The 16576-nt window shown below is 40.8% G+C and overlaps 1 protein-coding gene across 15 annotated transcripts in view; it reads right to left on the reverse strand.

Annotated features, from left to right (window-relative positions):
• LOC126143126 (disks large homolog 5-like) overlaps window positions 1-16576 on the reverse strand; it is a 556312-nt gene that overhangs the window by 281654 nt on the left and 258082 nt on the right. For 7 of the 15 annotated variants that reach the window (XR_007529641.1, XR_007529644.1, XR_007529642.1 and 4 more), the window contains exons 3-4: window positions 12790-12922; window positions 4844-4992 (exon numbers count right to left, since the gene is read on the reverse strand). The exons of 7 other annotated variants lie outside the window; for them this stretch is intronic. Coding sequence is in view for 4 of the 8 variants with exons in the window: in XM_049915327.1 (XP_049771284.1) it covers window positions 4844-4992; window positions 12790-12922 (282 nt within the window). In the remaining 4 variants the exon portion in view is untranslated. The remainder of the gene's footprint in view (window positions 1-4843; window positions 4993-12789; window positions 12923-16576) is intronic. One more of the 15 variants, XM_049915328.1, reaches the window with a different exon arrangement.

Here is a 16576-nt window from a genome sequence, read left to right on the forward strand (position 1 = left end):
CTCCACCTGCTGCAGCCTATCCTCGACTTTCTCACTGCCTTATATTGTTTATCTGTTCTTAGTCTACACAGCACAGAGTGAATTATTTATAGTAGTAGTAGTAGTAGTAGTAGTAGTAGTAGTAGTAGTAGTTGTTGTTGTTGTTGTTGTTGTTGGTTGTTGTCTTCAGTCCTGATACTGGTTTGATGCAGCTCTCCATGCTACTCTATCCTGTGCAAGCAGCTTCGTCTCCCAGTACGTACTGCAACCTACATCCCTATGAATCTGCTAAGTGTATTCATCTCTTGGTCTCCCTCTAAGATTTTTACCCTTCACGCTGCCCTCCAAAGCTAAATTTATGGTCCCCTGATGCCTCAGAACATGTCCTACCAACCGGTCCCCCCTCCTTGTCAAGTTGTGCCACAAACTCCTCTTCTCCGCAATTCTATTCAGTATCTCCTCATTAGTTGTGTGATCTACCCGTCTAATTATCAGCATTCTTCTGTAGCACCACATTTCGAAAGCTTCTATTCTCTTCTTGTCCAAACTATTTATCATCCACGTTTCACTTCCATACACAGCTACACTCCATACAAATACTTTCAGAAACGACTTCCTGACATTTAAATCTATACTTGATGTTAACAAATTTCTCTTCTTCAGAAACGCTTTCCTTCCCATTGCCAGTCTACATGTTATATCCCCTCTACTTCGACCATCATCGGTTATTTTGCTCCCCAAATAGCAAAATTCCTTTACTACTTTGTGTGTCTTACTTCCTAATCTAATACCCTCAGCATCAACTGATTTAATTCGACTACATTCCATAATCCTCGTTTTGCTTTTATTGATGTTCATCTTATATCCTCCCTTCAAGACACCGCCCATTCCGTTCAACTGCTCTTGCTGTCTCTGACAATTACAATGTCATCGGCGAACCTCAAAGTTTTTAATTCTTCTCCATGGATTTTAATACCTACTCCGATTTTTTCTTTTGTTTCCTTTACAGCTTGCTCAATATACAGATTGAATAGCATCAGGGAGAGGCTACAACCCTGTCTCACCCCCTTCCCAACCACTGCTTCCCTTTCATGTCCCTCGACTCTTATAACTGCCATCTGATTTCTGTACAAATTGTAAATAGCCTTTCACTCCCTGTATTTCACCCCTGCCGCCTTCAGAATTTGAAAGAGTATTCCAGTCAACATTGTCAAAAGCTTTCTCTAAGTCCACAAATGCTAGAAACTTATGTTTGTCTTTCTGTAATCTTTCTTCTAACATAAGTCACAAACATATGGCTCACTATTTTAGACGAACAGTGGGTAGCAGGTAGGTTTTTTAAATTAAAATATAGAACGTAGGTACGTTTGAACATTTTATTTCGGTTGTTCCAATGTGACACATGTACCTTTGTGAACTCATCATTTTTGAGAACGCATGCTGTGATTCCGATATTTCTACGGAAACCAAACTGATCTTCCCCGAGGTCGGCTTCTACTAGTTTTTTCATTCATCTGTAAAGAATTCACGTTAGTATTTTGCAGCTGTGACTTATTAAACTGATAGTTCAGTAATTTTCACATCTGTCAACACCTGGAAAAAACTTGGTTCACTTTTGGCCACCAGGTGTAAATCTGGCACTGTACCTTGTACGACAGTATGGCATCCGTGCTGTATTGACGAGGTGCTTTTTTTGTAGCTGACTGTGCAGTACATTCCCCAGATGGTGCTAGTGCTTGGGCTGTGTCACGAAAATTTTCTATCCCATGGTCAACAGTACGGAAAGTTTTGAGTTTTATTTTACACTAGTATCTGCACAACATCCAGACAGTGCAGTGACTGGAATCTCTGAATCAGCAGCATTCTGAATTTGCTCTTCGGTTTCTGGCACAGATCAAATTTTATGACATATGGCCTGACATCATATGAAGCAATGAGGCACATTTTACACTACAGGGTGCAGTGAATGCACAGCACAGCCGAATTTGGGGTACTGCTAAACCTTGTGTTATACTCAAGAGCCATTGTCCTTTCTGTATGAAATAGTGTAATGTGCAGTCGTGAGTACCTATACAGTGACGAATTCATATTATCGAGATGTCCTCTTACAGCACGATTCCTGCTTTGGAAGACAACTCTGTGGAAGCCACTGTTTTCATGCAAGATGGAGCAACATCTCGTGTCGCTCGCCCGATGAAAGATCTGCTTAATGCAACCTTCCGTGATCGTTTTATGTCTAGAGATTTTCTAGATGCATGGCCTTCGAGATATGAAACCACATGACTTGGTTCTGGGAAGATCTAAAATAATGTGTTTACCTGGGACACATTTGGTCTCTATGTGCTCTGAAGGCCAGTAAACAGAAATACGTTGCTCAGATTTTACCAGAACTGCTGCGGCCAACTGTCGATCGCATCATTTCACAGACACAGCATCTCGATGTCTCTGGTGCTCGTATTGAATGAATTGTGTAACAGATTAAAAATAAAAACAACGCTATTACTTTCTTGCTTGTTTGACCTTTTCTGCCCATGTCCCATTCCTAATCCATTACATATGGATACATTTCTATACATCTTTCTAACATTAACACTAGAGATGGGGGATCCGCTCTTGAACTAATTCATGGAGTTCAATCTTTCAAAGGAGTGAACAATCAGTGATTCAGAAAAAAAGAACGGTAGCTCCAAACGTTTCCCACGGCAGAGAGAGAGAGAGAGAGAGAGAGAGAGAGAGAGAGAGGGAGAGACGGAGCATATCAGCAGCGCCTCTGCTGGTCAGAGCACAGTGCACGCCACACAACACAACACAGCCAGCGCCGGCCTCTGACCTGCTTCTACCTTGGTTGCCTGCATTGTGCAGTGCCCCATTGGATTTTGTGTTTCACATATGCCGTGCCGTCTCTGTGCGTCGTCTGCCGTGTGCACTGTGCAGTGTCTGGCGCAGCTTAACTTCGCATCGCACTCTGTCGGCGATTGTTTCAGTCGCACGTCCTGCCCTCTGGGCAGTTGATGCGAGCAACAGGACAGAGAGCCACCTAGCGGATAACATAGGAACTACTTGCAAAAACCTGCTCGCAAGGGAACGGACGATTTGTCTCGGAGCGGGTGAGTTCACCGCTCCCCTCCACCCTCGGAACTCGCCCGCTCAACGCTCACCCCACCATCTCGACTCTAGCCAGAGCATCGAGCAAAGCGACTCAGGTGTCACTCTGGTCTCTGCGGTCTCAGCTCACGCAGTAATACAGCTCGCGGCTCGACCTGCTCGACTCAGCGCCTCTGCATCGGAGTTCGTCCCCACTGGATATTGTTCTTCGTAGTAATACCGCTATGTATATTACATTATTATGTTATGTATACATCAATTGTTTTTATTTTATTTTTATTTGTTTAAACTGATTAGATTAGGTTCCTGAAGACTCCTCTTACTATAGGATTTTTATTATGGACACTCTAATTTACGCTTTAATTACGAGCGAACCGATAAACGTATCGCAAAATGTTATACACCAATATTTTCCTTGTTTTATTCTGCGTAAGGCTATATGCAGCACTTTCGTTTTACAGTCAAATTTATATATTTTTTCTTATTCTGGTACGGATTCTGCGATTTTAGGCGTCTTCGAAAGGAAACGTTCACTTTAAAAATATATGGCTTGCGATGTATTTGTATGAGGTTAATGAAATTTTAATACATTATAGCCAAATATATTGTTAATGTAAATCTCAAGTTACATCATTTTCCGATCACCCAAAAAACCACGATAGTGCAAAATAAATCAATAATCAAAAACTTTGTCATATCGTGGAAATTTCAATAAACAATACAAAATTCTTACTCATTATCTGTGTTACTTCAAAATAGGATCAAATAAGATCAAAATACAGGTATAGTACTGGAATAAACCAAGTTTAAAGGGCAATGTGCCTTCCATTTATTTTCTATTGTAAATGAGTGGCGAGTCATGAAAAAGAGCTAATTCATTTCAGGGAGTGAACAGTTCTGATCCAATCTCTGAAAAGAACAGTTTTGCCCATCTCTAATTAACACCACCACATTTGCGTCTGGTGGCCAAAATTTGAACTAATTTTTCCCACGCATAAATAATTCCACCTGAACATGTCTACAAAGTTTCACTGTCATGTGATGATCACAGCCTACACTGGACCTCTGTGGATAGCTGCAGTTCCTCTCCTCTTGTGCTCTCAAATGGAGGTAGGGGCAAAAAACTGTTTCCGTACAAGCCCTGATTAATCTCCTCTTAGTGGCCCTTACACAAGATGTATATTGGTGGGCAGTAGGGTCATTCTCCCATTTCTCACAAATTCCAGTTCTATAATCTTTCTCAGTTGTGATTTCCTGAAAGAATGCCTCCTTGCCTCCAGGTATTGCAATCTGAGTTCACAGAACATTTGCGTAATACTTGTCTGTTAATGGACCGATGTCAAAGAATAGCTATGTAAGGTTCTACCTGTATATGAAAGCTCTCTGCAATGTTGCCTACAGTAGGATCAGGTTATATAAAAAAATGGAGAATGATACTTTCTAAGTCGAGATGAGAAGTGGCTTCCTCTGCAACACCACTAAAGTGGTTTTCGCACACAGCTTGAGAGGGAAACACTATGCCAACTTTGTGAGGAGGATTTTTCCTGTTTTTAGGAATAGTATCATAATGAAATTGCTCTATGAATCTAGAAGATATGAGAGGGGCGGGGGGGACAGATTTCTTTTATGAAAGTACCTTTGCTGGCACACTGAACGGGCAAATAACTTAATGAATGCAGCAAGGTAACACCCTCAACAACCAAATACATACAGTTACATTAACAACAAAATAAATGCTATAGTAGACCTCTTCACTTACCTGCTTAGCATTCTTGCCGTACGATGTGATGCAATTACTGTCACACATTAGCTTCATGCCATTCTCAAGCTGCTGAGATGCTGCTTTCACAGTCAAAGTTAGGTTGTTCAGCTCACGAATTTCATGTAGCAAACTTGAAGCTTTTTGATCTGAAATAAAACGGGTGTCTAATACGAGTACCTGAAAGCTGTAATACTACAAGTCCTACAACGACCACACTTCCTCCTAGACCAGGATCATCTACGCGAAGACTCTACACTCTACATGCATCAATCATGCATCACTCGTGTTGTGAATGAAATATGCTGTTGAAGGAATAGAGAGAAATGCTCTTTAACTTAGTTGCTGAACAATTGCAGGAGGAAGCAAAATTTCTTTTACACATGACAATGTTACTGTCAAATGGAGACTAAGGGAAACATTCTTGGCAGGGTAAGTTGATAATTGCAGGAAAGAGGGAATAACTAAGTTTATAACAAACAGCATCAGTATTGTATGAGGTTATTTAATAATACTAGCATAGAAAGATAATGATAACAGAACATTTCAAACATGACCTGGGTGAAAATAATGGATGTTAATCTACACAATAAGAACTGGGTTGTCATGTTCTTTTAGAAGACCTCAAACATTCCTTGAGTGTTCAAACAAATTTCGGGCTTGCAGCTGCTCGTCGTCCAATACCTCGCACGATATTTCAGCTAGACACCTGCCAGTCATCTTCAGGTGAGCCGTCGCAAACTGGCGAAAACGTCCTCCGTTCCGCAATATATAGCGTACTGTAACTATTCTGCGCATGCGCCGAAAACTTGATAGATGAACCACACTGCCCGCCGGCAGCGCCCTCCCTGGTGGAATAGTGGAACTCAGTCGCCCTCTGCATTGCCGTTTGCCACGGCCGTTGTCGCACTCTGTCTTCTTCGATTTGAGCAAATCGTGGAGATGATGGGATTCCGTGCGCTGTGCAACTGGTAGCCACTGTCACAGTTTAACAGATTTTCCGCCAGTTGTATTTCTATGGATTCTTTAATAATGGAGTCCCAGAAAGACGATGCTGTGAACAAAATCATTGTTTTCTCATACTCCATTGAATGTCCAATAGAAATACAACGTTCAGCAATAGCGGACTTGCTTGGCTGCAAAAGGCAGGTGTAACGTTGGTGTTCAGTGCAGCGTTCTTTCACGGTGTGTGTGGTTTGACCTATGTAAGCCATACCACATTGGCACGGTATCTTGTAAATTCCGGCCTTTCGTAGTAACAGACTGTCCTTAACTGATCCCACAAGGTCCGCAATCTTCGATGGTGGGCGGAAAACCACTTTTACCTGAAATTTTCGGAGGATTCTTTCTATTTTAAACGAAGTGTTGCCAACGAAAGGAAGAAAAGCTAAAGATTGTTCCGGCTTGTTCTCCTCTTTATTCACTTCCTGCTTCTTAGTTTTAACTGTTAGTGCCCTGTTAATCTGCCGGATGGGATATCCATTTTCACTGAATACTGTCTTTAGATGGGCGAGTTCTTGAGGTAAGCTATCTAGATCTGAGACAGTATGAGCTCTATGAACAAGTGTTTTAAGCAAACTCATGGTTTGCAATGGGTGATGGCAACTCGATGCTTGCAGGTACAAATCAGTACGAGTGGGATTCCGGTAAACTGAATGCCCTAGAGAACCATCATTCTTCCTTCGAACCAGGGCATCCAAGAAAGGCAAACAACAATATTTCTCTATTTCCATGGTGAACCGGTTGTTGCTATAAATGGAGTTGAGGTGATGTAGAAACTCCATTAATTTATCTTCTCCATCAGGCCACACTATGAAAGTGTCATCCACATACCACCAAAATACTGTTGGTTTCAGAGTAGCTGATTCAAGGGCTCTCTTCAAAATCCTCCATAAAAAGGTTGGCCACGAAAGAGACAGGAGGCTACCCATGGCGACACCATCAGTCTGTTCAAAATAATCTTGATTAAACATAAAATAATTTGCAGAAAGAGCGTGCCTGAACAAAGCAGTGATATCAACAGGAAACATGTTACCAATCAGTGTCAAAGAATCTGCAAGAGGAACTTTTGTAAAAAGTGAGACCACATAAAAACTTACTAGAAGGTCTACACTGCTAAGACGAAGAGCCCCCAGTCTACTGATAAAATATGTGACGTGAGCACTTGCCTACGAAAGGTCTCAGTAAGGAAGTGAGATGTTTAGCTAAATCATATGTAGGAGCTCCAATGTTGCTCACTATTGGACACAGTGGAAGACCCTCTTTATGAATCTTTGGAAGGCCATACAGTCTCGGAGGTACACAACCATGTGGTCTGAACCTCTTGATGGTCTCTTGCGGTAAGGAGGAGGAATTTAATAGTGCTGAAGTTTTCCATTGCACACGTCCTGTAGGATCGTAATCAATCCTCCTATAGGTAGAGTCACTTAGCAGACCATACCTCTAGCCTTCTAAACACCACAAGGTAACAGGGCACTAACAATAAAGAATCCTCCGAAAATTTCAGGTAAAAGTGGTTTTCCGCCCACCATCGAAGATTGCGGACCTTGTGGGATCAGTTAAGGACAGTCTGTTACTACGAAAGGCCGGAATTTACAAGATACCGTGCCAATGTGGTATGGCTTACATAGGTGAAACCACACGCACCGTGAAAGAATGCTGCACTGAACATCAACGTTACACCAGCCTTTTGCAGCCAAGCAAGTTCGCTATTGCTGAACATTGTATTTCTATTGGACATTCAATGGAGTATGAGAAAACAATGATTTTGTCCACAGCAACATCTTTCTGGGACTCCATTATTAAAGAATCCGTAGAAATACAACTGGTGGAAAATCTGTTAAACCGTGACAGCGGCTACCAGCTGGACAGTGCACAGTATCCCATCATCTCCACGATTTGCTCAAATCGAAGACAGAGTGCGTCAACGGCCGTGGCAAACAGCAATGCAGAGGGCAACTGAGTTCCACTATTCCACCAGGGAGGGCGCTGCCGGTGGGCAGTGTGGTTCATCTATCAAGTTTTCGACGTATGCGCAGAATAGTTACAGTACGCTATATATATTGCGGAACGGAGGACATTTTCACCAGTTTGCGACGGCTCACCTGAAGATGACCGGCAGGTGCCCAGTTGAAATATCGTGCGAAGTATTGAATGATGACCGGCTGCAAGCCCGAGATTTGATTGAACAGTCAATTCGCCAGGAAAATTTTAAAATTCACATTCCTTGAGTACTCACCTTTCTTCATCCACATATTCTGTTCTCTCCAACTGCAGTTCTTTGTGATGTCTCTCTAATCTCTTCTCACCTTTTTTCCAACATAACCAAACACTAGACTGTCTCACTAGAGGAATTCATAGTTTTGAGCACTGGGACATTTGTCTGACTAACATCTATCTAATGTTACTGTCAAGTGACAAGCTTTTGGAACTTGGGAGAGTATGAACCACAAACTGGTTATGAAGAAAGCTATGAGTGATGAAGTGGCATGTGCTAATAACTCTTACAATGCATCTGTTTCACGGAAATGAAATCAAAAGTCATCATCATCTCCGTTATGGAACTGCCTGAAATAACTAATTGTGTTTCTTTATATGTCGTTGACATTGTTTTGAAATGTTACTATTGTCCTCTGTGATTCTGCTGGTTTATCACTAGAAGTTAGTGGAAAGTAGATGCCCAGCAAATATGACAGAATATAAAAAACAAATATCAGTTGGTGCTACAGCAAACCAATCTTCAAATTATATGTTGACAATTTTTATGCAGTGTTTCATGTTTTTCATTGTCCTGAAAACTAATGTCTTGGTACGGTCCTATTAAACAACCAGCTCCATATTGCTAACAGAAGACTTACAGTTACAATCAGAATAAGACACCGCTGCATCACCATTTTGTTACCAACTTCTGAATATTAATCTTTCATAGAGTGCTAAATATTTAGGCACTGTTTGAACAATTTTATGAGCCAGTACAAATGTAAGCTTCAACTATACAGGGAGGTCCATTGATCATGACTGGGCCAAATATCTCTCGAAATAAGCATCAAACAAAAGAACTACAAAGAACGAAACTTGTCTAGCTTGAAGGGGGAAAGCAGATGGCGCTATGGTTGGCCCGCTAGACGGCACTACCATAGGTCAAATAGATATCAACTGCATTTTTTTAAATAGGAACCCCCACTTTTTATTACATATTTGTGCAGTACGTAAAGAAATATGAATGTTTTAGTTGGACCACTTTGTGATAGATGGTGCTGTAATAGTCACAAACACATGGCTCAATTTTAGACGAACAGTTGGTAACCGGTAGGTTTTTTATATTAAAATACAGAACGTAGGTACATTTGAACATTTTATTTCAGTTGCTCCAATGTGATACATGTACCTTTGTGAACTTATTTCTGAGAATGCATGCTGTTACAGCATGATTACCTGTAAATACCACATTAATGCAATAAATGCTCAAAATGATGTCAGTCAACCTCAATGCATTTGGCAATACCTGTAACAACATTCCTCTCAACAGCAAGTAGTTCGCCTTCCGTAATGTTCGCACATGCATTGACAATGCGCTGACGCATGTTGTCAGGCGTTGTCGGTGGATCACGATAGCAAATATCCTACAACTTCCCCCACAGACATAAATCCGGAGACGTCAGATCTGGTGAACGTGCGGGCCACGGTATGGTGCTTCGATGACCAATCCACCTGTCATGAAATATGCTATTCAATACCGCTTCAACCGCACGCCAGCTATGTGCTGGACATCCATCATGTTGGAAGTACATTGCCATTCTGTCATGCAGTGAAACATCTTGTAGTAACATCGGTAGAACATTACGTAGGAAATCAGCATACATTGCGCCATTCAGATTGCCATCGATATAATGGGGGCCAATTATCCTTGCTCCCATAATGCCACACCATACATTAACCCGCCAAGGTCGCTGATGTACCACTTTTCAGAGCCTCTGTGGATTTTCCGTTGCCCAATAGTGCACATTATGCCGGTTTACGTTACCGCTGTTGGTGAATGACGCTTCGTCGTAAAATAGAACGCGTGCAAAAATCTGTCATCATCCCGTAATTTCTCTTGTGCCCAGTGGCAGAGCTGTATACGACGTTCAAAGTCGTTGCCATGTAATTCCTGGTGCACAGAAATATGGTACGGGTGCAACTGATGTTGATGTAGCATTCTCAACACAGATGTTTTTGAGATTCCCAATTCTCGCTCAATTTGTCTGCTACCCGATTCTCGCTCAATTTGTCTGCTACTGATGTGCAGATTAACCACAGCAGCAGCTAAAACACCTACTTGGGCATCATCATTTGTTGCAGGTCGTGGTTGACGTTTCACATGTGGCTATGTGGCTGAACACTAACTGTTTCCTTAAATAAGGTAACTATCTGGCGAACGGTCTGGACACTTGGATGATGTCGTACAGGATACTGAGCAGCATACATAGCACACGCCCATTGGGCATTTTGATCACAATAGCCATACGTCAACACGATATCAACCTTTTCCGCAATTTGTGAACAGTCCCTTTTAACACAGGTAATGCATCCCGAAGCAAATACCATTCGCACTGGCGGAAAGGTACGTGATACCACATACTTATACGTTTGTGACTATTACAGCGCCATCTATTACAAAGCGAAAAAAGTGGTCCAACTAAAACATTCATATTTCTGTACATACTACACGAATATGTAATAAAAATGGGGGTTCCTATTTAAAAAAACACAGTTGATATCTGTTTGACCTATGGCAGCGCCATCTAGCGAGCCAACCATAGTGCCGTCTGGTTTCCCCATTCAAGCTAAACAAGTTTCGTTCTTTGTAGTTTTTTCGTTTGACGCTCATTTCATGAGATATTTGGCCTAGTCACGATCAATGGACAACCCTGTATACACCTTTTCATTCACATAATACTGAATAATTTCCTTACTTTCAAGCTGTTAGCCCATCACGCAATGTCAACCAAGAAATAGTGAAATCACAATGTGTAGATTGCCGAGTATGACTGTTTTTACCTTCAAAATATGGCAGTTATAATGCTTTTATGGGATCAAAGGCTGTGTCTACGAAATTGCAGACAAGGCCAATACAAAAATGACAGATTACATTTCCTGAGGACAAGCTGACATTGTCACCTTTAATTCCCATGGCAAACAGATATTACCTGCTGTGTCATGCTGTGGGGAAAAGGGGAGGGGGTGGGGGGGTGGGGTGGGGAGAAGACTCAGCACCATATCCAACTGTGTGATTGTCTTTGGCACTCCTCACAAAAGTGATACTGTTTGCCTCAATGACACCTTGGAGGTGGGACTTAATTGGGCATTATATTCCGCCTGTTACTCTGCCTTTTCATTTGGCATTAGTCAAGTTTTTTCAAAGCTTTCATTTCACCAGTCAAACAGTCCTGACACTTTCTTTGGCTGTGTGCACTGCATAACCTTGACAACAATGTCACTGACAAAGTGGCTACATACAGACAAGACTTCTACCAGAACTTACAGAAAGCCCATCCTTGTCATTACTTCTGAATAATCACATCTCCCTGGAGAAATGTAGGACCATATGAGGCAATACTGATCCTGCCATTTATCTTAGAAGATTGGTTAAAGAAAGGCAAATCAGTGTTTATAGCATTTGTAGATTTACATGAATTCTTTTGACAAATTTGACTGGAATACACTATTTGAAATACTGAAAGTTGTATAATTAAAAAATGGAGCAAAAGACTATTTACAACTTTTATAAAAAACCAGAATGCAGCTGTGAGTCTGAGGACACGAAAGGGAAGCAGTGATCAAGAATGGAGTGAATCAGGTTTGTAGCCTATCCCCAATGCTATTCAATAGGTAGACTGAACAAGCAGTGGAGGACAACAGAAAAATTTGGCAAAGGAATCAAAATGCAAGGAGAACAATTCAAAAATTTGACATTTGCAAGCAACACTAATTTTGTCACACATTAAAGGTCTCTGAAGAATGGTTGATCACAATGAATGTGTCTAAAAGGAGTTGTAAAATGAAGACAAAAAGTGAAAATGATGCATTCCTGGAGCAAAGAACTATCTAGATGTTGACATGAAATCACATCTGCTACAGTGCTGCGGATCTGAGAGCAACTGTATAACTCCTATCATCTCATCGAATTGATCACGGTAGACAAGATAGTTTAAGTATAATACACTGAAAAGGAAACATCTTTGAAATGAGTATATTTATTATGCATGTATTTTTTATTACCAATGTACTACTAGTTCCTTTATGGTTGATCACAACAAATTGTGAAATGTTAGTTACATGTTCTTTACTGATGACCTTCAGTCTCTCTCTCTCTCCCTCTCTCTCTCTCTCTCTCTCTCTCTCTCTCTCTCTCTCTCTCTCTCAACCCCCCCCCCCCCCTCCTCCCCGCTCTTTCTTCAACATCATGCAACATGTGGGAATGCATAACACTGGAAATTCCTGGATGGAATAATGCATATATGTCGATGTGAAACCTTCCAAAAAGATTTTCAGATGATGTCATGTGGCTCTGCTTCTAAGAAAGATATTGGATGATTGCAGAGATGCCTATAATCTTCTGACAGAGTAGCAGCACATCAATTACACTGCAGTAAAGGAAAAACTTTCTAGCAACCATCAAAGTAGTATTTAAGCAGTCTATCCTTTTAATGGTGCCCATGTCTATATACTTTTAGCAATTCCTTTGCCTGAATTCTCATACATTTTTCTCCAACTTTAGCATTTTCTGTAGCACACTCTCAAAAACAGTTTATGACACCATTTGAATGATCACTACTGGGACTGAATTTCAGCAGTATGGTGGTATAAATATTGAAACACTACTAGTAATAGTAATATTAATAATAATTAAAATCAACTATTGCATATTACAAGGCATTAACTAACCAACATTGGAAAAGACGTACGTTTTTCTTTGATCTCTCTTTTAAGAGATTCTATCCTCTCCTTTTGTGCTAATTCCTTTGCTTTCTTTTCCTGGACTTCCATTTTTAATGCTCTGTATTCTCTTAGCAATGCTAACCTTTCTTCTTCCTTTGACTGCAAGAAATAAAATGCAGCATTATTAATAATTAGTTGTTATTTTTGTGGGTTTGGCTTCAATGTAATGACAACTGGACTGATAGACCAGTGTCAGTCATCAGATAGCTGTTTATGGAAGACAGACATACTATATAAATATTTTCAATAAATTTAGTAAACTGTCTGTCAGTGCTGAGAAATATGGAAAACAATCAACATGCAAAAAAGCTCAAGGTGATGACTCATCATACAATTTCTGAGATTTCCAGGTTGAAATTCCAAATTTTCCAGAAGTAATTTTTTGTTGTATGTGAGAGCAAGTTTTATTTATCTAACTTCCATGGCTGCTAATTAAACACTTTTAGTTGCCACTTGATTTAATGGTGGTTATTACACATTGAGCTAGCATTGTAAACAAGTTTGCTAAGAAATATGAATACAGGGTGTGCATCAAGACCGGGAACACTTTCAATTATTTACTGCACAAGAACCAAACACTGTACAGATATCATACATATGTCATTTTGAAGAGAAACTCAAAGTCTCTCTCTTCCCCCCCCCCCCCCCCCCCCCCCCACATATATACAGCCATAGCGTAGTTTGGCAATTTGCCAATAGTCAGTGCTAGCCAAAACACGGCCGTGTTACAGAAGGGGACAGCTGCTTCATGAAATGGCTACCCCAATCGCCAAATCGCACTGTGAGAGCCTTTTTTTTCTATGGGGACAAATTAATGATCTGGTGTACGTACTGCTTCTACCACTCAACGTAGAAGAGCTCCGGGAGAATACAAGAAGTGACTGCCACACTGGTACGGGCATGGCAAGAATTCTATTACCATATTGACATCTGCCGAGTCACTCACGGTTTGCATACTGAATGCTTGCAAAAAAACGCACCTTTCAGAGTTTCTCTTCAAAATGCAATATGCATGACATCTGTACAATATTTAGTTCGTGTGCAATAAATAATTTAAAGTGTTCCTGGACTTTATGTACACCCAGTATAATGTTCAATATGAATAGCATGTTCAATATTAATACTCTGTAACAACAGGAATATGTAATAATTTTCTATATATTTTATTCATACTGAGAAAAGTTATTAGAACACAGTATGAAGGAAAGGTAAAGTAGCACACAACAAATTTACTAATGAATTTTTATTGTTCTACAGTACAAAAAATACTCGCCTCAGTATTCAAAAATAGTGTCAGCCAAAACCAAAAGAATGTCACATCAGCTTTAAACTGATTTGGAAGTAGTATTTGAAACAAAATGGTTGAGAATGTCACAATGAAAGACTATTGATTCAAAAGGCTCTAAGCACTATGTGACTTACCTTCTGAGGCCATCAGTCACCTAGAACTTAGAACTAATTGAACCTAACTAACCTAAGGACATCCTACACATCCATGCCTGAGACAGGATTCGAACCTGCGACTGTAGCGGTCGCTCGACTCCAGACTGTAGCGCCTAGAACCGCACGGCCACTCCGGCTGGCGAAAGACTATTCCAAGAAATATTTGAATGAAGGTAATTCAGACATAATATGGCACCACATTTGCTTACAAATTTTACTGAAGATAAATGAAATTAAAAAGCACTATGTTACTCTACATAACCTCCTTCACTGGACAGTGCACTTCTTAGCCTATGTGTTCATACATCGGAAGCAATTCCCTGAAGTTGTCAGTGAATTACCCCAACTACTACCACTTTCTGTAGCTCGAGCACAAGTAATTTGGCGAGTTTAGAATAGGTGCATTTCACCACTTCACTGACCCATGCACACTGGTGTGCAGTGCTACAGAGGGGGAGAAGAGAAGTGGGCAGAGGCAGATGGAGGACAGCAATTAGGGAAGATCGAGGCCTGGAGGTTATGGGAGAGTGTTCCAACTAGTGCAGCTATGATTAAAACAATTTATTACAGAATAACCATTTGACATAATAATTTACTAATATATAAGAAACTATCAGCCTTGATTGCGGTAATGAAACCAATCTTTACCTAGGTTTCAGCCCAAATAATTGACCCGTCTTCAGAATATATACCTGAATCTATAATTTGTCTAAGAGGGCATGTCTTATTTCTAGACCATGCCCTCTTAGACAAATTATAGATTCAGGTATATCTTCTGAAGAAGGCTCAATTATTTGGGCTGAAACCTAGGTAAAGGTTTGTTTCATTACCACAATCGAGGCTGATAGTGTCTAATATATTAGATTATCACAATTGCTGACTGTGCTGCTATGTTGAAAGTACATCATAATTTACATTTGATGCAGTTACATAGTTACTAGTTTTTTTTAGACCACTTATGTTAGTAAACCTCAATGTATGCTCCCTCGGTAGCTTGGAGAATGTTGAGATGGTATCCACGTTCCCACCAGGTGTTTCGTAACATGTATTCTGTCACGGTATCCACAGCAACTTGTATCCTAGCCTTCAGTTCATCAATGTCAGCAACTGGTGTGACGAAGACTGTCCTCGATATAGCCCCAGAAAAAAAGGTGAAGGGGCGTAATATCTGGAGAGCAGGGTGGCCAGGGTGTTGGACCGTTCTTTGCAAGCCACCGATCCGGAAATGTTTCATCCAGGAAATCACGCACTATCAAAGCCCAATGGGGGGTGCTCCATCTTGCTGGAAAAGTATCCACGGTCTATATTCTTCTAACTGTGTGGCAATGAACTGTTGCCAAACATGGAAGTAAATGTTAGCGGTAATGGATTTTTCCGTGATGAAAAACAGACCAAAAACCTTGTTATGCATGAGGCCACACCAAACATTCATTTTTTCACTGTTTCACAGTAACTGTACAGTAGCATGTAGAGACTCTGAACCCCTTGTATGGACATTATGCCTCGTTACCATTCCACTGACACGAAAGGTGGATACATCAGTAAAGAATATGCGATTTAAGTAATCATTAGCACCATCAATCCTGTTTAGAATCTCAGCTGCAAATTCAGCATGTGTCAGCAAATCATTCGGTTGCAAGGCCTGCAAGATTTGCACTTTGTAAGCACACAACCTAAGCCTTTCACGAAGAATCTTCACCACACTTGCTTGCGATATTTGAAGTTCACAAGAAGCTCGACGAGTCGATTTAGACGGACTCTGTCAAAATGATTGTCTAACACTATCAACAGTTGCATCACTTACCCAAGGCCTGCCACTTCGAGGACGATCTTCAACACTGCCCGTTTCGTTAAACTTTGCATACCTCGCTTTACCGATTTAAAGTCAGGAGGGCTGCGTCCATAGGAAGCCCGAAATTTACGCCGAACACCGACTGGTGATTTCGTTTTGTGAAAAGAAAGCACACATTGCTCTTTCACCTGCTCTGATGCCATTTCTCCAGCAATTAACGTGACCTAACAGACCGCATTGGTGTTGTGGAGCACTAGCACCATCTACTGGTCGCAACAACTAGTAACACTAGCCTATGTAACAGCATCAAATGTAACTTATTATGACAAATGGTTATTCTGTTATAATTTTTTATGATCAGGGCAAGACTTTGCGCTCACCCTGTATTTCTTCTGTAACCCAACATTTCTTTACAGTCACTTTCGTTGCCTTTATGTCTGTCTGTTCAACTTAAGTGACTGCCCTTTTTTCGAAAGTTCATTCCTCTTCAACTGAACTGCCTACTGTGAATTTTTTGT

This window comes from Schistocerca cancellata, unplaced genomic scaffold (assembly GCF_023864275.1).
Source record: "Schistocerca cancellata isolate TAMUIC-IGC-003103 unplaced genomic scaffold, iqSchCanc2.1 HiC_scaffold_782, whole genome shotgun sequence".
In the NCBI taxonomy this organism is placed as follows: Eukaryota; Metazoa; Arthropoda; class Insecta; order Orthoptera; family Acrididae; genus Schistocerca; species Schistocerca cancellata.